The sequence below is a fragment of the Bos javanicus genome, chromosome 11 (assembly GCF_032452875.1).
Source record: "Bos javanicus breed banteng chromosome 11, ARS-OSU_banteng_1.0, whole genome shotgun sequence".
NCBI lineage: Eukaryota > Metazoa > Chordata > Mammalia > Artiodactyla > Bovidae > Bos > Bos javanicus.
Window position 1 is genome coordinate 46,100,755 of NC_083878.1, and position 22,348 is coordinate 46,123,102.

The 22,348-nt window shown below is 42.7% G+C and overlaps 1 protein-coding gene across 1 annotated transcript in view; it reads left to right on the top strand.

The window, feature by feature from the left end:
- The window catches only part of TTL (tubulin tyrosine ligase), a 37,339-nt gene that overhangs the window by 8,509 nt on the left and 6,482 nt on the right, over positions 1 to 22,348 (top strand). Inside the window, exons 3-6 of the mRNA XM_061432558.1 lie at positions 2,948 to 3,180; positions 10,768 to 10,903; positions 12,542 to 12,811; positions 17,981 to 18,124. Coding sequence (XP_061288542.1) covers positions 2,948 to 3,180; positions 10,768 to 10,903; positions 12,542 to 12,811; positions 17,981 to 18,124 — 783 coding nt within the window. The remainder of the gene's footprint in view (positions 1 to 2,947; positions 3,181 to 10,767; positions 10,904 to 12,541; positions 12,812 to 17,980; positions 18,125 to 22,348) is intronic.

Consider the following 22,348-nt stretch of genomic DNA (forward strand, 5'->3'; position numbering starts at 1 on the left):
TATTGTTAGAAATGCTTTGTACTCTCTGGGCAGTTATTGATGGCTTAACTAAAGACCATTCACTTTTTGTAAAATATTTTTTTAGGCTTTCCTCAAAATTCTTTTACTACATTTCCATCTAAAATGACACTGTTTTTTTTGTGTAAGAATCCAAGCCATTTCATAGCTGAACAAAATTACAAACTCAGATCGTATTAAAAATGTTCAAAGTTTTTTTTCTGTTGAATTTTTAATTCTGATTTTAGCCACTAATTTCATTGTTTGTTTTTTGACTGTTGAAAGGTAAACACTTATTGAATTCCTTATGTTTCTTGAAAATGTCCCCTTTATACAACAAACTTCATTTTTCCTTCCACTGCTGTTGCTGCTAAGTTGCTTCAGTCATGTCCGACTCTGTGCAACCCCATAGACGGCAGCCCACCAGGCTCCGCCGTCCCTGGGATTCTCCAGGCAAGAATACTGGAGTGGGTTGCCATTTCCTTCTCCGATGCATGAAAGTGAAAAGTGACAGTGAAGTCGCTCAGCCGTGTCGGACTCTTAGCGACCCCATGGACTGCAGCCCACCAGGCTCCTCCGTCCATAGGATTTTCCAGGCAAGAGTACTGGAGTGGGTTGCCATTGCCTTCTCCTAAACACAGCAGATTTTAATTGCCGTCCATGGTGAAATTTGTGACACACATTTGAATGTCTTCTAGTGCTTATTTTTCCTTTATTGTGTGGTTATGTCTCTAGCTTCTGCATCTCCACTCAATTTTATATCCGTAGTATACCTTTGTTTTAAATTGAAGAACTTGTCTGTACACATTTTTTTTTAATTAAAAAAACAATTATGCTTGTTTACCAATTATGATTACCTAGCTATTACTAGGGCTTCCCAGGTGGCTTAGTGGCAAAGAATCACCTACAGAAAATACAGGTTCAATCCCTGGTTCGGGAAAATCCCCTGAAGAAGGAAATGGCAACCCACTTCAGTATTCTTGCCTGGGAAATTTCATGGACAGAGGAACCTGGAGGGCCACAGTCCATGGGGTCATAAAGAGTTGGACACAACTTACTGAGTAAGCAACAACAACAAGGCTACTACTATAACTTGTGCTATGAGCATAATAAGCATGTTATAATGTTTCATCAGTGCCTGGAAAACAATTCACATGAATCCATCTATTGTCCACAAGTAGAACAGTGATGCTTTTATGTTTAATACCAGAAGCAGCACGTGTCCCCGACACACAGGCCACCCTCCAACAACAGCGTCTTAGGTCATCCAGTGATCAAAGGGAAACATCATCTTGCCAAAGCAGTACTGTTGTGCTTCATGGAAACATATCTTACTATGCTTCAACTTTTAAATTAAAACTAGACACAATTGGAAATTCAGTTCCTGAGTTGCACTGGCCACTTTTCAAGTGCTGCGAAGCACTTGAAAGTTCCATGTGGCTCATGGCCACCATATTGGACAGTGCAGATAGAGCCAAATGGTCTGTGAGTAGAGATGTATGGTGGGTTTTGTTTGTTTGTTTGTTTGTTTTGAGTTCTTTAAATTCCATTGCCTCTGACTTAAAAAGAAAGTGAAAGTGAAAGTCACTCAGTCGTTCTTTGTGACCCCTATAGTCCATGCAATTTTCCAGGCCAGAATACTGGAGTGGGTAGCCTTTCCCTTTCTCCAGGGGATTTTCCCAACCTAGGGATCGAACCCAAGTCTCCCACATTGCAGGCAGATGCTTTACCAGCTGAGCCACAAGGGAAGCCCAAGAATACTGGAGTGGGTAGCCTGTCCCTTCTCCAGCGGATCTTCCTGACCCAGGAATTGAACCGGGGTCTCCTGCATTGCAGGTGGATTCCTTACTGAGCTACCAGAGAAGAGCTTTATTTAAAAATCTCAATTTATAGTTTCTTTTCATTATTTCTGCTGTTGGCTCACCAGCTGAGTTTTGCTGATTACAGACCAGGCTCTGGCATTTCTATTTTAGAGAGACCAGGAAGTGCAGCTCAGGGGACACTTGTGAGTGTCTTTGGGTAGGTTCTTCCCTCCTCTGATTCCTGGGGACCAAGGATGGTTTTAGAGTTAGGACTTGGCAACAATTCAGGGCTTTCATCCTGCCTGTTCCTCTCTACCTTTATGATGTTGGGAAATTCACTTCTCTGTGACCCAGTACCTCATCCATGAAAGGTGATGCTGGTGCCTCCCCTTAGGGATCTCACTGGGAAGGAGATGCCGAGGGAAGCCCTTGTGTTTATTAAGTGCCTGACATTATATCCCCCTTGTTATGTTATTTGGGAGGCAGGAGATGTGTTTAGTTATGACCACCAGAGTCCTGTGTTTCATTAGAAAGACTCTTCCTAGGAATTCCCTGGCAGTCCAGTGACACAGGTTGATCCCCTGGTCTGGGAACTAAGATCCTGCAAGCTATATGGGGCTGCCCCTCCCCCCACCAAAAAAAGATTCCTACTCTGCCACTGAAACCAGGCTGAGCTAAAAGTATTTTAATACTTTTAAATTAAATTCCAAAGTATTAAGCTTTTCTCTCCAGAGTTGGGGCAAGGTAATATTTTGCTAGTAATCCAGATAGTTTCCTCAGTTCTCCACTTGGTTTTGTTAGTGCGGGTCTAGCTTGGCTATGGCATATTTGTTGGAAATATGTTGTTTTAGGATCACTGTAAATTAAGTTTCCTTGGTGATGGATTTAAAGAGGAGTTAAAGTTCTGGACATTAAGCCCCTTTGGAATTCCATGGAGTGTGCTTGTAAGGTCGTGTGTAACAGCTGTGTGCTGCTCTGTGGTCCATTGGAGGTCTGCCCAGTGAGGCCAAGAGTGAGGTGTGGGATAAGGAGACCAGCTCCGGGCCCTGGCCATGCCTCCTTGGAGAGCTGTGGGCGAAGCACTGGCTTTTCTGAATAGAGGGAGAGACTGTCCTCAGAAGAGAGACTGACCTTCTATCATCTGCCAGGCTCATCAAAACCAGCCCAGAACTAGCTGAGTCCTGCACATGGTTCCCTGAGTCCTACGTGATTTACCCAACCAACCTCAAGACCCCAGTTGCTCCAGCTCAGAATGGAATCCATCCACCATTCCATAGTTCAAGGACAGACGAGAGAGAATTTTTCCTGGCTTCATATAACAGAAAGAAAGAGGAGGGAGAGGGCAATGTTTGGATTGCAAAGTCATCAGCCGGAGCCAAAGGTGAGTTGGCATCACTGCCCCTTCTCCTTTCCCTGCGGGTGCTTGATATGCTTTGTTAGATTCAACTGATGTCTTTAGGTGAGTGACTATACTAATCTGAATCCTCAAGGATAGAGACCACATCTAGTTACACAATTTAAAATATCTAGGTTCTGATGACCTAGAAATGTGTATCTCCAAATCACTTACAGTAAATCCTCCATGTTCGAATTAGTTCCATTCTGAGAGCACATTCATAAGCCCAATTTGTTTGTGACTATTCTAATCTGAATCCTCAAGGATAGAGACCACATCTAGTTACACAATTTAAAATATCTAGGTTCTGATGACCTAGAAATGTGTATCTCCAAATCACTTACAGTAAATCCTCCATGTTCGAATTAGTTCCATTCTGAGAGCACATTCATAAGCCCAATTTGTTTGTGTGTGTGCTTAGTCACTCAATCGTGTCCAACTATCAGCAGCCCCATGGAAAGGCTCCTCTGTCCATGGGATTCTCCAGGCAAGAATACTGAAGTGAATAGCCATTCCTTTCTCCAGGGGATCTTCCCATAGGTACCCAACTAACACAATCAGCCATATAGTACTGTACTGTAATAGATTTATAATACTTTCCACACAAATAAGACATTAAAAAAAATAAACACTTTTCATCTCACAGTACAGTACCTCGAAAAGTACAGTAGTATAGTGCAAGAGCTGGCACCAGGGGCTGGCATTGAGTAAACAGGCAAGAAGAGTTACTGATGGAGGAGGGAGAGGAGGTGGGAGATGGTACAGCTGAAGGGTCATCAGCAATAGGAGACGAAGGACAAGCTGCAGAGCCACCTGTAGGGGACGTAGCCTGTGACATTGTACTCCAGACACGTGAACTGCCTTGCATGATTTTGACATACAAACGCACGTTCTCATCTTTGAAAGTTTGCAACTTGAATGTTTGTATGTAGGGGACTTACTGTATACTAAAGTAAAGTAAAATAAAATAAGCAAAAGTGTCTCTAGCTGAGGGCTTTCTCTTTAAGCCCAAACCCAATGGTAAGCATTTTCAACTTAATATGTCTGATGTAGAACCTTTCGTTTCCTTCCGAACTATACCCACCCCAGCTTGCTCCTCTTTCTGCCTGCTCATGGAGTACATGATCCCACTTTTCACCCGGCCTCTGAACCCCAAACCTGGGAGTCCTTCTTGCCTGCTCTTTGCTTTACAGTCAGTCTCTAACACATCAGCAAGTCTTGTTCACTCTACCTTTAAAATAAAGTCTCCAATAGAACTTTTCTTGCCATTTCCACTGCTCTCACTGGACATCAAAGCTCCTGTTCTCTCTAACCTGGGTAATTACAATGCCTTTTCATAGCAGTTCTCCTGCTTTCGGGCCCAGTGATGTTTTAAAAATGGAAACATGATCATATTACTCCCCACTCACGATGTACCAGCTGCCTCCCCGAGGCAACTAGAATAAACTCAAGTCCTGCTGGAAGTCGACACCACTTGATATTTGCCCGTATCTCTGATCTCACCCCCTATCCTTGGCCTTGCTCCCTGTACTGTAGCCAGGAAGCCTGCCTAGAGTCCCTCAAATCCTTTAAATTCATCTCTGTACCTGGAACGTGCTTCCATGGGCTGTTTTTCGTTTCTCAGCTCAGATGGTGCCTTGTCAGAAAGGCTTTTCTGATCTAAAATAGCCTCTATGTCCATTGCTTTCTATCCTTTCCCCTGCTTTAATTTTCCATCCCTGCACTAACTTTTTCCAGCACTCTATTACTTATTAGTTTATCTCTTCATCTCCTCCATAATCCTGCAAGCTCCATGTAAACACAGACTTTGTGTATTCTTCATCTCTGTACCTTCCCCTCAGGCACTTAATAAATGTGTGTGAGTGAATGCACTAAAGGCAGAAGGTATGTCATAACTCAGGCTTAAAGTAAGGCAGTTGCCAATGTAATCAGAGAAGGCAATGGCACCCCACTCCAGTACTCTTTCCTGGAAAATCCCATGGACGGAGGAGCCTGGTGGGCTGCAGTCCATGGGGTCGCTAGGAGTCCGGCACGACTGAGCGACTTCACTTTCACTTTTCACTTTCATGCATTGGAGAAGGAAATGGCAACCCACTCCAGTGTTCTTGCCTGGAGAATCCCAGGGACGGGGGAGCCTGGTGGGCTGCTGTCTATGGGGTGGCACAGAGTCGGACACGACTGAAGCGACTTAGCAGCAGCAGCCAATGTAATGATCACATAGACATGGTCCCTCTCTATAACTATTATTATATGCTATCTTAAAAACCATTCCATTTTGAACTTACACTTCTTTGATTGCCTTGAAAAACCATCTGGCCATTGGTACTCATTTTTTTTTTTGAGTCAAAATCAACTTCATTATTATTTCCAACCTCATTTCTGATCTTATAAATAATAAGGGTTCATTATAGAAAGTTAGAATGTACAGATACTATTATTCCTGTATTACAAATTAAAACACCTATTACCATCATTTTGGTAATTATCTCTTTTTTAAAAAAACTTTTTATTCTGTATTGGGGTATAGCTGATTAACAGTGTTGTGATTTTCTAGTTTAGATAAACAACTAAAGGACTCAGCCATACAGACACATATATCCATTCTCCCCCAAACTCCCCTCCTGTCCAGGCTGCCACATAACATTGAATCGAGTTTCCTGTGCTGTACAGTAGGTCCTTGTTAGTTATCCATTTAAAATACAGCAGTGTGTACATGTCCATCCCAAATTCCCTAGCTGTCCCTTCCCCCCCATCCTTCTCCCTGACACATTGGTACTTATTTTTATCCCAGGTCCAGTGGACCTCACCTTCTTTTTCACCACTTGTGAGACAGAAGGGCATCACCTAGAATCTTCATGTGCCTCACCTACCTCTCCCTCCCCTCCTGTGAATTCTTCTGCAGAACTGTCCCCTAGCTTTGTTCCAATAGTAAATGGGGCAATTGGAAGAGGAAATAATCGTCTACAGTATTCCAGATTCCTCCTGTGGGTGGAGACTGGAGTCAGGTGGCCACCAAGAGGACATCTTACATCCTTATGTCATGGACTTGACTGGCATGAAACGAGGAGTGAGGCAGGCCTTGGGCAGAAGGACACGTCAGGTCATGGTGGTGATCCCACCTGGGTGGTCCCTGGACCCTCCCCAACACAAGACAGAGAGTGATGCTCAGCAGCAGACAGAGGTACAGAGAGAATTAATGCCAAACAGAGAAGACATTTCGCTTTAGGAGCTGAGGAGATTAGTGGTGTGGATTTGTTTTATTGGAGAATTACAAAATGAAATGAATAGCTGAATGAATGAATTGTATTCTTGTTAAACAAACATGTAGTACCTAGCATTCTGGGTGTAGTTGGCGTAACTTTACACTATATTCAGAGCAAGCCACTGTTTATCGTCTCCACTGCCCATCTTGGATCTGAGTCACCTTCACCGTCACCTGGAGCATTGCCCCCTGTCCTCCTATTCTTGGCCATTCTCCCGAGTCTCCACGCAGTACAGTAGACAGAGATCCTATTAGAGCAGGGTCAGACCATGTCATATTTGTACTCAGCACTGTCTCTGGGACCAGGATCAGATCAGATCAGTCGCTCAGTCGTGTCCGACTCTTTGTGACCCCATGAATCGCAGCACACCAGGCCTCCCTGTCTATCACCAGCTCCCGGAGTTCACTCAGACTCACGTCCATCGAGTCAGTAATGCCATCCAGCCATCTCATCCTCTGTCGTCCCCTTCTCCTCCTGCCCCCAATCCCTCCCAGCATCAGAGTCTTTTCCAGTGAGTCAACACTTCACATGAGGTGGCCAAAGTACTGGAGTTTCAGCTTTAGCATCATTCCTTCCAAAGAAATCCCAGGGCTGATCTCCTTCAGAATGGACTGGTTGGATCTCCTTGCAGTCCAAGGGACTCTCAAGAGTCTTCTCCAACACCACAGTTCAAAAGCATCAGTTCTTCGGTGCTCAGCCTTCTTCACAGTCCAACTCTCACATCCATACATGACCACAGGAAAAACCATAGATTTTATTTTTAAACTTTACATAATTGTATTAGTTTTGCCAAACATCAAAATGAATCCTCCACAGGTATACTCATGCATCGAACCTGGACTGGCAACTCGTTTCCTACATGATATTTTACATGTTTCATTGCCATTCTCCCACATCTTCCCACCCTCTCCCTCTCCCACAGAGTCCATAAGACTGTTCTATACATCAGTGTCTCTTTTGCTGTCTCGTACACCGGGTTATTGTTACCATCTTTCTAAATTCCATATATATGCGTTAGTATACTGTATTTAAGTTTTTCCTTCTGGCTTACTTCACTCTGTATAATAGGCTCCAGTTTCATCCACCTCATTAGAACTGATTCAAATGTATTCTTTTTAATGGCTGAGTAATACTCCATTGTGTATATGTACCACAGCTTTCTTATCCATTCATCTGCTGATGGACATCTAGGTTGCTTCCACGTCTTGGCTATTATAAACAGTGCTGCGATGAACATTGGGGTACACGTGTCTCTTTTCCCTTCTGGTTTCCTCAGTGTGTATGCCCAGCAGTGGGATTGCTGGATCATAAGGCAGTTCTATTTCCAGTTTTTTAAGGAATCTCCACACTGTTCTCCATAGTGGCTGTACTAGTTTGCATTCCCACCAACAGTGTAAGAGGGTTCCCTTTTCTCCACACCCTCTCCAGCATTTATTATTTGTAGACTTTTGGATCGCAGCCATTCTGACTGGTGTGAAATGGTACCTCATAGTGGTTTTGATTTGCAAAAACCATAGCCTTGACTAGACGAACCTTTGTTGGCAAAGTAATGTCTCTGCTTTTGAACATGCTATCTAGGTTGGTCATAACTTTCCTTCCAAGGAGTAAGCATCTTTTAATTTCATGGCTGCAGTCACCATCTGCAGTGATTTTGGAGCCCCCCAAAATAAAGTCTGACACTGTTTCCACATCTATTTCCCATGAAGTGGTGGGACCGGATGCCGTGATCTTCGTTTTCTGAATGTTGAGCTTTAAGCCAACTTTTTCACTCTCCTCTTTCACTTTCATCAAGAGGCTTTTTAGTTCCTCTTCACTTTCTGCCATAAGGGTGGTGTCATCTGCATATCTGAGGTTATTGATATTTCTCCCGGCAATCTTGATTCCAGTTTGTGTTTCTTCCAGTCCAGCGTTTCTCATGATGTACTCTGCATATAAGTTAAATAAACAGGGTGACAATATACAGCCTTGATGAACTCCTTTTCCTATTTGGACCAGGATAGCACCTGACAATCAACAGAGGATCAGTATATATATTGAGTGAATGAATGAATGTATAGATGGATGGGTGAATAAGAGAAATAATGAACATTTGGAGATAGAGATAAATGAGACAGACATGGTTCTCTTGCACTCATGGACCCACAGTCTAGTCAGAAAGAAGGCTAATGATGCTAATTTCCAAAAGAGATGGAAACAGTTTTCAAAAGTTTTTGAAAACAAAAACTATGATTAAAATCTCCATAGCACCTTTATAAGACCCAAAGATATATGTATATGTATAACCCAATCAACTCTGCTATACCCCTGAAACTAACACAACATTGAAAATCAACTATACTTCAATATAAAATAGAAGTTTTTTAAAAAGCCAGACAACAGTGGATACAACCCAAATGTCCATTGATTGATCAATTGAAAAAAATGTGATGTAGCCATCCACACAGTGGAATATTTAGTCATAGAAAGGTGGAAAGGCATATTGACACATGCTGCAATATGGATGAAGCTTGAAAAAAACTATGTTAATGAAAGAAGCTAGACCAAAAAAGACCCCTTACTATTTATTTCCATTTATATGAAGTCTCTAGATTCAGCAAACCTATGGAGATAGATAGTAGGTTAGTGGTCATCAGAGGCTTGGGTGAGAAAGGAATGGGTATAAGTGCTTAGTGGGTATGAAGTTTGTAGGGAGGTGATGAAAACATTCTAAAATTAGATTGTAGTAATGGTTGCAAACCTCTCGAATATACTAAAGATCATGGCACCTGGTCCCATCACTTCATGGCAAATAGATGGGGAAATAATGGAAACAGTGAGAGATTTTACACTTTAAAAGGGTGAATTTTATAGTATGTAAAATATCTCAAAGCTCTTTTAAAATATTGCATCATTTATTTAATGTTGAGGGACACTTTTTATTGGAGTATAGTTGATTTACAATGTGTTAGTTTCAGGTGTACAGCAAAGTGAGTCAGTTATACATAAACATATATCCACTCTTTTTAAATTGTTTTCCCATATAGGTTATTATCAAGTATTGAGTAGAGTTCCCTGTGCTATACAGTAAGTCCTTAGTATCTGTTTTATATGTAGGAGTTCAGTTCAGTTCAGTCGCTCAGTCATATCCAACTCTTTGCGACCCCATGAATCGCAGCACACCAGGCCTCCCTGTTCATCACCAACTCCCGGAGTTTACTCAAACTCATATGCATTGAGTCGGTGATGCCATCCAGCCATCTCATCCTCTGTCATCCCCTTCTCCTGCCCCCAATCCCTCCCAGCATCAGGGTCTTTTCCAATGAGTCAACTCTTCGCATGAGGTGGCCAAAGTATTGGAGTTTCAGCTTTAGCATCAGTCCTTCCAATGAACACCCAGGACTGATCTCCTTTAGAATGGACCAGATGCCATGATCTTAGTTTTCTGAATGTTTAGCTTTAAGCCAACTTTTTCACTCTCCTCTTGCACTTTCATCAAGAGGCTCTTTAGTTCCTCTTCACTTTCTGCCATAAGAGTGGTGTCATCTGCATATCTGAGGTTATTGATATTTCTCCCGGCAGTCTTCATTCCAGCTTGTGCTTCTTCCAATATGTAGGAGTATGTACAGGTAAATCCCAATCTCCCAGTTTATCCCCCTCCCCTTTCACCCCTGGTAACCATAAGATTGTTTTCTACATCTGTGACTCTATTTCTGTTTTGCAAATAAGTTCATTTGCACCTTTTTTTTTTAAATTTCACATATTAGTGGTATCCTATGATATTTGTCTTTTTCTGTCTGACTTCACTCAGTATGATTATCTCTCAGTTGATGGACACTTTGAATGTATCCAGTGTTTTCTATTACAGTGCTGCAAGAATGTTCTATTACATTTGTCTTCATGCTGTAACCTTACTGATGTTTCTGTAAAATATAGTGTTTCCAGTGGGTTTATTGGTTATAAGCAACACACAACCTTTATCGTGACACCAGTGACCAAGAGTAGTGGCCTGTATTCAGAGCGCTCAGATTTTGAATATCCATCAAAATGAAATTTCATGGTTGTAGCCTGCCATGATGGTGTTTACAATCCTACGTAAATAGAGAGTGGGATTGGATAATGCAGGTGCTTTTGTAGGGAGACAGAAGAGTGAGAGATGGAAGGAGGGAAGGGATGGAGAAGAAAAGTGAGCTGGCCAATAGCAGGCTCCTGTCGGCTTTTTCCTGCTGTCAGCATTTCCTGCTGTCAGCATTTCCCTTCTGGCTTTGCGGAGAGTTTTCTTTTTCCTCTTGGGAAGAACCGGACTGATCTGGCTTTGCTTTTGCCCTGTTAGGTGAAGGCATCCTCATCTCCTCAGACGCTACAGAACTGTTGGATTTCATAGACAACCAAGGCCAGGTGCACGTGATCCAGAAATACCTGGAGCGCCCGCTGCTCCTGGAGCCTGGTCATCGCAAGTTTGACATCCGGTAATGCATCCACGTCTGGAGTTTTTGTTTTTCGAATCTGGGAAAAATGCAATCGTGTGTGGTGAGCAGTGTGATCTGGAGTGTGAGAAAGTATTGGACTGCATTCAGTGTCACCCAAGTTGGGCTTCCCTGGTGGCTCAGACAGTGAAGAATCTTCCTGCAGTGCATTGATCCCTGGGTGGGGAAGATCCCCTGGAGAAGGGAATGGCAACCCACTCCACTATTCCGCCTGGAGAATTCCATGGACAGAGGAGTTTGGCAGGCTACAGTCCATGGGGTTGCACAGAGTTGGATACGACTGAGTGACTAGCACTTTCAAGTTGAGTGGCTGAATGGGACTGAGTTTCTATACTTCATTTTCTGTTTTTCTTTCACTCTTTCTCTTGTCTCTCTATAAAATGTTACTAAGATGATGAATTTCCTCTCTCTCTTTTTCTTTTAGTATTCTCTCTTCTAAAAACTATCTATTTATGGCTGCACTGGGTCTTTGTTGCTGCACACATCCTTTCTCTAGTTGTCTCGAGTTGTGGTGCGCAGGCTTCTCACTGCAGTGGCCTCTCTTGTGGAGCATAAGAGACTCTAGTTCTAGGGCTTTTGGGCGTCAGTAGTTGTGGCACATGGGCTTAGTTGCCCCATGGCATGTGAGATCTTCCCAGACCAGGGATTGAACCCATGTTCCTGCGTTGGTGGGATTCTAAACCACTGGTCCACCGGGGAAGTCCCTTTAATATTCTTTTTACTGGAGATGACTAGTGGATCCAAAAGGAAGGGCATCAGTGTGTGGGGCTTGCTTATGAAAGAAGCAAAGAGATATACACGGAACACATAGTCAGACACAGCAGATCACATGACCCTGCTAAAGGCTGTGTCCTCCCTCTGTTAACACACCTTAGGGTTTTGGACTTTATGTTTCCAAGAAAGGACATGGCAAGGAGAAAGAGGTTGTGGGTGCTTTCAAAAGCTGAATGGCCCTGGCCCCAGCTTGCTCTGGGCCTTGCTGTCATCACCCAACCAGGACTCTCTCACCTTCATGCCTTCACTTTGACTTACTGCTCCTCAAACACCAGCCTGATCAGACCAGCTTCAGTGGGAACAGTCTTCTTAAGATTACTAAACGAGCAAACTTGGCAACTGGGGGTTTCATATTAACTGCAAAAACCAGCCCGCTCAGATCTCTTCAAAATACTGTATCTTTTGAATGGACCAAAGTCTCCTTGTCAGTTATGGTGAAATGTTTTCTTTGCCTCATCATGTGATAATTCGCTCTTTTGGCTAATTGTCATGGCTTGCCTCATATAATTTTATTTATTTATTTTAATGTTTGTTTATTTATTTTTGGATGCACTGGGTCTTCCTTGCAGCGCATGGGCTTCTCTCTAGTTGTGGTGTGCAGGCTCAGTTGCCCCACGGCATGTGAGATCTTAGCTCTCCGACCAGGGATCAAACCTGTGTCCCCTGCATTGCAAGGCGGCTTCTTAACCACTGGATCACCAGGGAAGTTTGTAACCTCGTATAATTTTAGAAACTACCTCCTTCCTCTGTTTCCTCCCAGAATAGTCAAGGTGTGGGGATGATAAATAGAACATGGAGAAGCTTTGGATAACTTGAATAAAATAGTGTTTTTTTTTGACTTTGCAGAAGCTGGGTCTTGGTGGATCATCAGTTTAATATCTACCTCTATAGAGAGGGTGTCCTTCGGACTGCTTCAGAACCATATCATATGGATAATTTCCAAGATAAAACCTGCCACTTGACCAATCACTGCATTCAGAAGGAGTACTCAAAGAACTATGGGAAGTATGAAGAAGGGAATGAAATGTTCTTTGAGGCGTTCAATCAGTACCTAACAAGTGCTTTGAACATCACCCTGGAAAGTAGTATCTTACTACAAATCAAACATATAATCAGGTAACTAATCCTTTCTCTTTTGGTTAAATGTGTCTTGAAGGAGCTTTGGGAGTTTGTGCCTTTCAAGGAATTGTTCCATTTCAGTTGTCTAATTTAAGGACGAAAGTTATTTGTTATATCCCTTTATTATCCTTTTAATATCTATATGATCTGTGGTGATGAAGCTTTTTAAAATCCTTATGCTTAATCCTTCGATTACCTTATGTTGGTAATTTATATCTTCTCTCTTGCACTTGGGCAGATTGGGTAGAGGCTTATCAGTTTTATTAATCTCTTATAAAAGTCAGCATTTGGCTTTAAGATTTTCTCTGTCGTTTTTGTTTTCAATTTCTTCATGTTCTTTATTATTTTTATTATTCTGCTTTTGAGGGGTTTGCTTTTCTCTTCTTTTTCTAGTTTCCTTAAAGTATAACGTCAGATCACTGATTTGAGATATTTCATTTTTAAAAAAATATAAGCAGTTAATGCCATCAGCTTTCCTATAAGAGCTCGTTAGCTGCATCCCACAGATTTTGCCATCATGTTTTTGTTTTCATTTTATTAAAATGCCTTCTAGTTTCCCTTGTGACTTCATCTTTGACTTGTGTATTATTTAGCAATTTTTGCTGAATTCCCAAATATTTGGGATTCTCAAGGAATTTTCATTTCATTATGGTCAGAGAACATACTCTGTATGGTTTTAAATTTGTTAAAGTTTGTTTCATGGTCCAGGATATGGTCTATCTTTACTTATTTAAAATTTTTTCTTAATATGGTCCATCTTAGTGAATGTTCCACGTGTACTAAAAATAATGTTTATCCTGCTGTAGTTGAGTAGGGTGTTGTATAAATGCCCATTAGGGGAAGGCAGTTGGTAGGGTCATTCAAGTCTTTTGTATTCTTGCTGATTTTCTGTTCTACTTGTTCTGTCCATTATTGAGAGGTAAAACTTTGGAAGTCTCCAAGTATAATTATGGACCTGTCTATGTCTCCTTTTAGTTTTATTTGTTTTTTGCTTTGTATATTTTGAAGATCTGTTGTCAGGTGCATATACATTTAGAATTGTTATTTCTTTGGGAAGAATTGACCTCTTTATCATTATGTAGTTCCTGTCTTTATCTCTGGTAATATTTCTTATTTTGAAGTCTGTTTTGTCTGATATTAATATAGTCACTCCAGCTTTTGATTAATAATTTGTATCTTTTCATCCCTTTACTCTTCCTCTCTATTGTATAATTAAAATGGGCTTCTGATAGACATGTCATTGGATTTTGTTTTGTTTTGCTTTTAATCCAGTGAATCATCCGTTTTTCAATCGTTGTGTTTATACCATTCAAATTTTAAGTAACTACTGGCTTGATGCAATTTACATCTACCATGTTATCATTCATTGTCCATTTGTCCCCTCTTTTTTGTTTTTTTTTCATTTCCTTGTTTCTTGCCTTCTTCTGAATTGTTTGAACTTTTTTAGAGTTCCGTTGAGTATCTGGCTGTATCTCTTTGTATCTTTGTTTGTTTGTTTTAATGGTTAACATCCAGGGGTTATGATGTACGTAAACCTAATATGTAACAGATTATCTTGTTGGATTAAAAAAAGACCAAACTGTATCCTGTTTACAAGAAACCCACTTTAAATACAAAAGAGGGAAACACTCTTTTACCTTTACCCAGATATTTGCTGTTTCCTTTGCTCTTGCTTCAGCCCTAAAATTCCAAGTTTCATGTCCCTTCAGACTTCAGCATTTCTTTTAGAGCAGTTCTGCTAGTCATAAGTCCTCTTGCTTTTCCATCATCTTAGAATGTCTTGGTTTCTCCTTATTCCTTAAGGATTTTATCACTAGAGTTACCCAAATATAATGTCAAGCAAAAAATTATGAACTGGCCCTGTTCATATAAATTGAAAAACAAGCAAAGCTAAGTAATACATTATTTGGAAAAATGTACATATATGGTAAAAATCTAGTGAATTTTAAATTATGCATACATTCATCTAGTCATAATGCAAGTCAGGATATAAAACATTTAAGGCATCCTAAAAGATACCCTTGAACTCCCTCAAAATATATACTCTCTGCCAGAGATAGCCACTCTCTGACTTTTATCACCATAGATTCCTGTTGCTTGTTCTTAAACTTTATGTAAGTGGAATTATACTGTAATTCTTGCTTTGTGTTCCGATTTTTTCCATATTGTTTCTGTGTCATATTCCATTGTGTGAATGCTCCATGGTTTATCCTTTCTGGATTTGATGGACCTCTGGGTTTTCTCTCATATTTTAGACCTGTAATCTCTCTGAATTGTTTTATGTTAAGTGTCGTGTTTTTCTAGAAATATATCCTGTTGACCCAGGCTCACCTGTACATATGACTGTCCCTTCCGCAGCACGTTTTGGTGTCCCTTTCTGTTATAAATCAGGTGGCCATCTATGCGAGAATCTATTCCTGGGATCTCTATTCTGTTCTGTGGTCTGTTTTATCCGCCCTGTTGCTGCCACCCTGTCATGATGACTGAACCTTTTTCCTTAATGTGTTCTTACACTGGGCTTCCCTGATGGCTCAGTGGTAAAGAATCTGCCTGCCAACGCAGGGGATGCATGGGGTTTAATCCCTGGGTTGGGAATATCCCCTGGAGAAGAAAATGGCAACCCACTCCATTATTCTTACCTGGAGAATCCCCATGGACAGAGGAACCTGGCGGGCTACAGTCCATGGGGTCACAAAGAGTCAGACACAACTGAGCAACTAAACAATAAAAATAACAATAATAATTCTTACATAGAGTCCAGCAGAATAATTACAAGGCTGAGAGTTCCATTTCTTCAGGGATTATATGTGCTTAGAATTCTGACACCTGATAAATCAAATATACTGAAGAAAGAATTCCTATTTTAGGCAAAAGATGTATTTGATGTTTGCTATCCCCCTCCTTCCCATTGTTCTGTGCCACTCAGACAGTGCTCCTACTCAAGTGCTACAAATGCTCCTCCTGGATCTCATGTTCTTTTTTTTCTCCCCCAGCTAACATCCCCCAGACTTCCTACTCCAGCTAAAAAAAAAATTAGAAACACTATATTTTTAAAAAATTCTTCTAAAGTGATTTATTAACTTGAACTTCCAACAAATAAAAAATATTTTGTTTTGATTTGGTTCTGACTTCTGATTTTTCCTATAAGTGCTGGAGTGTAATGTTTCTTTCACTTTTTATCCTTTATCCTTTAGTATTGTTTTTTTATTTAAGAAAAAATTTTAAATGTAATAAACTTTTTATCATGAGAATCCATTAAATTTTAAATTTTTTCTTAATTATAATATTGTAAAGGGCATTTTAATTACAGAAGTCAAGAGTATTCTCTCATAGGGATGAAATACAGAAAATGCAGAATACAGAAGCCCCAGTTCTTCTTTAAAGTCATAAGCCAAAACCTACTTATAAGACACATCTTTTTCCTTCTACATATACAGCTGAGCAGAAGGACAGCTGTCTCTGATATCCTTAGAGTCATCCTGACATACTGTGTTTACTAAGATAAATATTTTGCCCCAACATCTAGTTGAGAGAAAAATCAGGGCAGAGTTTTATAAAATAAAAGCAACTTGGAGGTTAGAGGTGAATGGGAGAAGAAATTTTATTCCAACTGGTTCTTAAATAACTGTCAAAATGATTTTTAAAGGTTTGAACACATCTATAGAAAGCTTTTCCCCTTCGTAGAAAAAAAGAAGGAAACTGATGATTTAGGGTAGGGGACTGGTGGAGGGAGGCTGGGGAAGCAAGACCGTGATTCCAAGTTCACAAAAGCCTCAATTCTTTTGTTGTTTATTATTTATTTTAAGATTTATTTATTTATTTTTGGCTGTGCTGAATCTTCATTGTTATGTGGACTTTTCTCTAGTTGGGGTGAGCAGGGGCTACTCTTCATTGAAGTGCCAGGCTTCTCATTGTGGTGGCTTCTCTTGTTGCAGAGCGTGCTCAGTGGTTGTGGTACACCGGCATGGTTGCCCTGCAGCATGTGGCATCTTCCCAGCCCCGGGGTTGAACCCGTGTCCCATGCATTGGCGAGCAGATTCTTAACTCCTGCCTGGACCATCAGGGAAGCCCCAGTTCTTCTTTAAAGTCATAAGCCAAAACCTCCTTATAAGACACATCTTTTTCCTTCTAAATATACAGCTTGAGTAGAAGGAGAGATGTCCCTGATATTCTTAGAGTCATCCTGACATACTGTGTTTACTAAAATAAATATTTTGCCCCAACATCCAGTTGAGGGAAAAACCAGGGAAGAGTTTTATAAAATAGAAATGGCATAGACTTTCTGGGATGTACTGGATAAGATGTACTGGATGTACTGGATAAGAGTTCTTTTTCATTCATAAGTAATAGATTCATGACTATCCAAAATTAATGATAAATTAATAAAATATACTTGTTCACTAGTAACAACATTCATTAGATGCCTCCCAGCTTCCAGGAGCTATGACAAGTTCCTTAGGTAATTATATCATTGAACCACCTCAGCACTGGGAATATGTGTTATTTTTACCCCAGTTTCACAGACAGTGACGTCAACACTTGGTTTAAAGAGGTTAAAAAATTTGTCTGAGATTTTGGCTTCGGCAGCATGACCTCAGGCTTCATGTACTGTTTCATCATGGTTTCTAAGATTCACTTTCAACTTTTCCTTGTCACTAAAATCTTCTAATTTTTGCAAACAGTCGTTGATCCTAATAACAGTCCCATATTTCAATATCTTGTTTCAGCATATAAGGCTTTTAACTAAAAGCAGCAAACTGGAGCTTGTGAAAGAAATGAATGAGATCAGCCTTCTCCTTGAAAATTCTGTGTCACAAAATGGTGGGCCATTTTTTTTAATATGGCAAATATATATAGAAGTGTTTTGTTTATTATCAGCAAATGTGGTAGCAGCCCACCCGTTGGGGGAATCCACATTTAAAGGGACCGTGATGACTCAGCGCTTGCTGGGAAAGCAGCCACTACTTGTCAGAATAAGGTGATGGCAGAGTTTTCTAACAACTTGCATCGCCTTGAATAATCTATTGGTAATACATTTAAAAGAGAGAATTAAGCCAAAGCCAGTTTTCATCGGCACATTGGATGTAAAATCATCCAAGCACCGCTCCCCTGGTCTTGCCGCCCAGACCACCCCATCCTCAGCAAGCTCTTCCCTGTGCCCCGCAGGAGCTGCCTCATGAGCGTGGAGCCCGCCATCAGCACCAAGCACCTCCCTTACCAGAGCTTTCAGCTCTTCGGCTTTGACTTCATGGTGGACGAGGAGCTGAAGGTCTGGCTTATCGAAGTCAACGGCGCCCCTGCTTGTGCTCAGTAAGTCTGAACACCACTGGGGGGTTTTTTGTGTGTGCGTGTTTTTATTGGGGTATAGTTACTTTACAGTGTTGTGTTAGTTTCTGCTGTACAACGAAGTGAATCAGCTACATGTATAATATATCCCCGCCCTCTTGAACCTCCCTCCTACCCCCTCATCCCACCCCTCTAGGTCATCACAGAGCACCCAGCTGAGCTCACTGTGCTATATAGCAGCTTCCTGCTAGCTAGCTGTTTTACACTTGATAGTGTGTATGTGTATCAGTCCTAATCTTCCCGTTTGTCTCACCCTCCCCTTCCCTCATGTGTCCACAGGTTCATTCTCTACATCTGCATTTGTCCTACCCTACAAATAGATTTGTCTGTTCCACTTTTCTAGATTCCACATATATGCATTAATGTGTGGTATTTGTTTTTCTCTTTCTGACTTCACTCTGTATGACAGACTCTAGGTCCATCCATGTCTCTACAAGTGACCCAATTTCATTCCTTTTTATGGCTGAGTAATATAGTCCACTGTATATGTGCCACACCTTCTTTATGCATTCATTTGTCGATAGACATCTAGGTTGCTTCCATGTCCTGGCTATTGTAAATAGTGGTGCAGTGAACACTGGGATGCCTGTGTCTTTTTGAATGAGGTATCACCTCACACGGGTTAGAATGGCCATCATCAAAAAGTGTATAAACAATAAGTGCTGGAGAGGGTGTGGAGGAAAGGGAATCCTGTAGTACTGTTGTTTGGAATGTAAATTACTGCAGCCAGCATGGAGAACAGTATGAAGGTTCCTTAAAAAACTAAAAATGCAACTACCCCCACTGGATTTTAACAAGTGGGAATTTGGTTCCACGGGTGGGGTAGTCTGTCTTGACACAGTGTGAGCTCCCATTTCAGGGGTGTCCAAGAATATGCATGTGTGCTTGCTAAGTCCTTCAGCATGTCCAACAGCCCACTAGGCTCCTCTGCCCATGGGATTCTCCAGGGGATCTTCCCAGACCAGGAATCGAACCCATGTCTCTTGGGTCTCCTGCATTGGCAGGTGGGTTCTTTACCACTAGCACCCACCTGGGAAGCCCATTACTGGGTGTTCTAGTGTAGACCCTTTGAATGATGTCAAGGAGGATGTTCCAGTGATGGTAGTGCTTTGGTTGGACCCTGGCCAGCAGGGGGCCTTGTTGAGTCATTGCCTTTTCCATCTCCTTCCCATATGAGCTGAGCATTTAGCCTGTGCTGAGGTGGGTGGGGGATGCGGTCAAAATTCCAAACAAAGCCAGTAGTAGCAGCCGAGACCCTCTTGTGTGGCAAGGTGATGGGTCAGCAGGTCCCGTGAGCTGGGGAGATAGTGATGAGCAAGCATTTCAGGGGCTCCCTGGACAGGAGGTGGTCTGAGAAGGTGCCATGGACATGGTGGAGCTAAAGCTGGGTTGGAAAAGGAGAGAGTCACCTGTGCCAAGGGGAAAGGGACCCAGCCTCCAGCCGCACCTTGCTCTGGGCCAGGCTCTAGGGGAGATATGCAAATGAACAGACCCTGCCCTCAGGGAGCTTCCAGTCCTCCTGGGAGGAGTCTGGCTGCAGCATGGTGTGAGTGTTGTGGGGTAAGAAAAGGTGAGGGTATAGGTGAGTTGGGGTCTACCTATGGGAAACCTTCCATGTAAAGGAGTCATTCGCACTTCATCCTCAAAGGTTGCAGCTTCATCCGTGCCGGCAGCTAACGGTACTTGTTAGGTCCCTGTCACCTGCCAGGCCCCAGACTGGGCTCTGGGTCTCAGCCTTTGTACCAAGAGACCTAGGCCCCACCCTTTGTAGAGGAGGACTGGGAAGGATCAAGGACAAGACAAATATAGATGACAGACTGGACACACGCTATCATAGAGTGAAAGATGTTAGAAGATAATAATATTGAGCACAAGATCCCCTTGGGAGGTGATGCTTGGGACTGAGATCTGGAGGAGGAGGAGAGTGAAGGGGGCTGGGGTGGAGGGGTATGGAACGTTTCACATTCCCCCTTCATCACATCCTTAGGGGTGCCCGCCTTCTCCGTCCTTCCTGTCAGCAGTACGTCCCTCCTTGTGCTCTGATGCAGTTCCCTCCCTCCAGGCAGGAGGGCAGGATGAGGATGCTGTGCTCAGCTACCTCTTTGCTGAATACTTCCCACCGGCATGTGGTACCCAGCAGATTTCCCCAGTGATTACAAAGAGCCCTCTTGGACTTCCCTGGTGGTCCAGTGGTTGAGACTCCATGCCTCTTATACAGAGGGCACAAGCTGAGTCCCGAGCCAGGGAACTAAGATCCCACACGCCCGCTGTGCAGTGAGGCCAAAAGGAAAAAAACAGGCCCTCCTCTGATGCCCTGTCCTGCTCCCCTGACCACTCCCTCCCTGCCCCCTTCACAGCCACACTTGCTTTTTTTTTTGGCCACTCTGCATGGCGTGTAGGATCTTATTAGTTTCCCGACTCAGGATCGAACCTGCACCCCTTGCAATGGAAGCACAGTCTTAAACCCTGGACCACCAGGGAAATGCCCACAGCCACACATCTGGAGAAGCCACATCTGCACACACTATCTCTTCTTCTTCCTCAGTCCCCATCCACACTGTGGTCCGCTCCAGGCTGACTTCCATCCACCCTCACAGAAACTGCTCTTTCCAGGTCTCCAGCCAAGTCCATCTTGCACTCCTGGATTTTAAAGCCAGCCAATTACATTGTATCCCTGAGTCCCAGGCCAGTGTCTGCACCTGTCTTCCTGGCATCCTGCGAGGAGCTGTGTGGATGTCCATTGGGCGTCCCACCCCAGAGCTGCCCATCTCAGTGAATGTCCAACTCCCCTCTTTTGGGATCCTGAGCCAGAAACCCAACTAAGACCCGGCCTCCCCCTTTCCAGGACCCCCAAGGTTCTGTCCATCAGGCCTGGTCAATTCTGCCTCCAGCTTTGGCTCAAGGGTTGACCTCTAGTCTCTGGATAGGAAAAGGTGGATCTGCCTCTTTTATTCATGTAAGGATTGAAGGCTAGAGAGGGCAGAGAAACAGCAATTTCTCAGTTCACTTGGAGTGATGAGTAATATCCTTGACCTCTTTTTCCATCAGTGGCATCCACACACTGGCGAAGGCTCACTTGCTTGCTGAGATGCTCTGCAGGATCTGGTCATGCTGGAGCCTGACAGAGGCCTCTAGTGATAAGCCACTGGGCATCAGGGTTCACTGTCTTCTCTGACTCCATCTCACTAGTGCCTCCAAGCTACTTCCCATCTGCTGGATCCCCTTTGCTCAGAGTCCTGATGAGAGCAGTGGAGTCTAACAGAAGAGTGGGGTTTTGAGAAACATGTAAAAATGAGCATCCTTAAAGAGTCCACTGGAGGAGTGAGCCAGACACTGCCCAGTTAATTATTGTATGAATTATTTTGAGTTACAGTTGCTGTCATAGAAAAGAAACAGATTCTATCTTCTAGAAGAACTGAAGTGAAAGTGTTAGTTACTCAGTCGTATCCGACTCTGCAACCCCATGTACTGTAGCTCTCCAGGCTCCTCTGTCCATGGGATTCTCCAGGGAAGAATACTAGAGTGGGTAGCCAACCACTTCTCCAGGGGACCTTCCTGGCCCAGCAATCGAACCCAGGTCTTCTGCATTGCAGGTGGATTCTATACCACCGAGCCACAAGGGAAGCTCTTCTATCTTTTAGGTGTATAATTTTGAGTAGGGAGAGCTCTTGGAATGGGGGGCTTACTATGAGGTGGCTTGGAAAGCCCCAAGGGACCGAGGCCACACCATGAGGTGTATGGGTTCTGTTCTTATGCTGAAGGAAGTAAACTTTTTTTTTAATACAACAATGATATATGATTTTTCCTGATTTTTTATTTTGGCGGGGGCGGGGTGGGGGCGCAGAATCTTAGTTCCCCGACCATGGATCAAACCTGTGCCCTCTGCATTGGAAGGCAAAGTCTTAACCACTGGATCACCAGGGAAGTCCTTGAAGGAAATAAACTTTCAAATGCCTTTATCCTTGCTTCCTAAAGGACAAATGGGGAAGACAGTTGATAGAGATGATGATACGATGGCGTAGTCAAAGGAAAGTCTTTATTCAGGAAGCTCGGTTTCCATTGTTGTGCAGGTGTTAAAACAGGACTTACTTGTCTTGCTGTATGAACACAGCAGGATGTTCAAAAACCCACACTTGCTTGTATATTGGGCACCTCCTATGCCAGAAATACCGAAGTCGTTAGTTGACT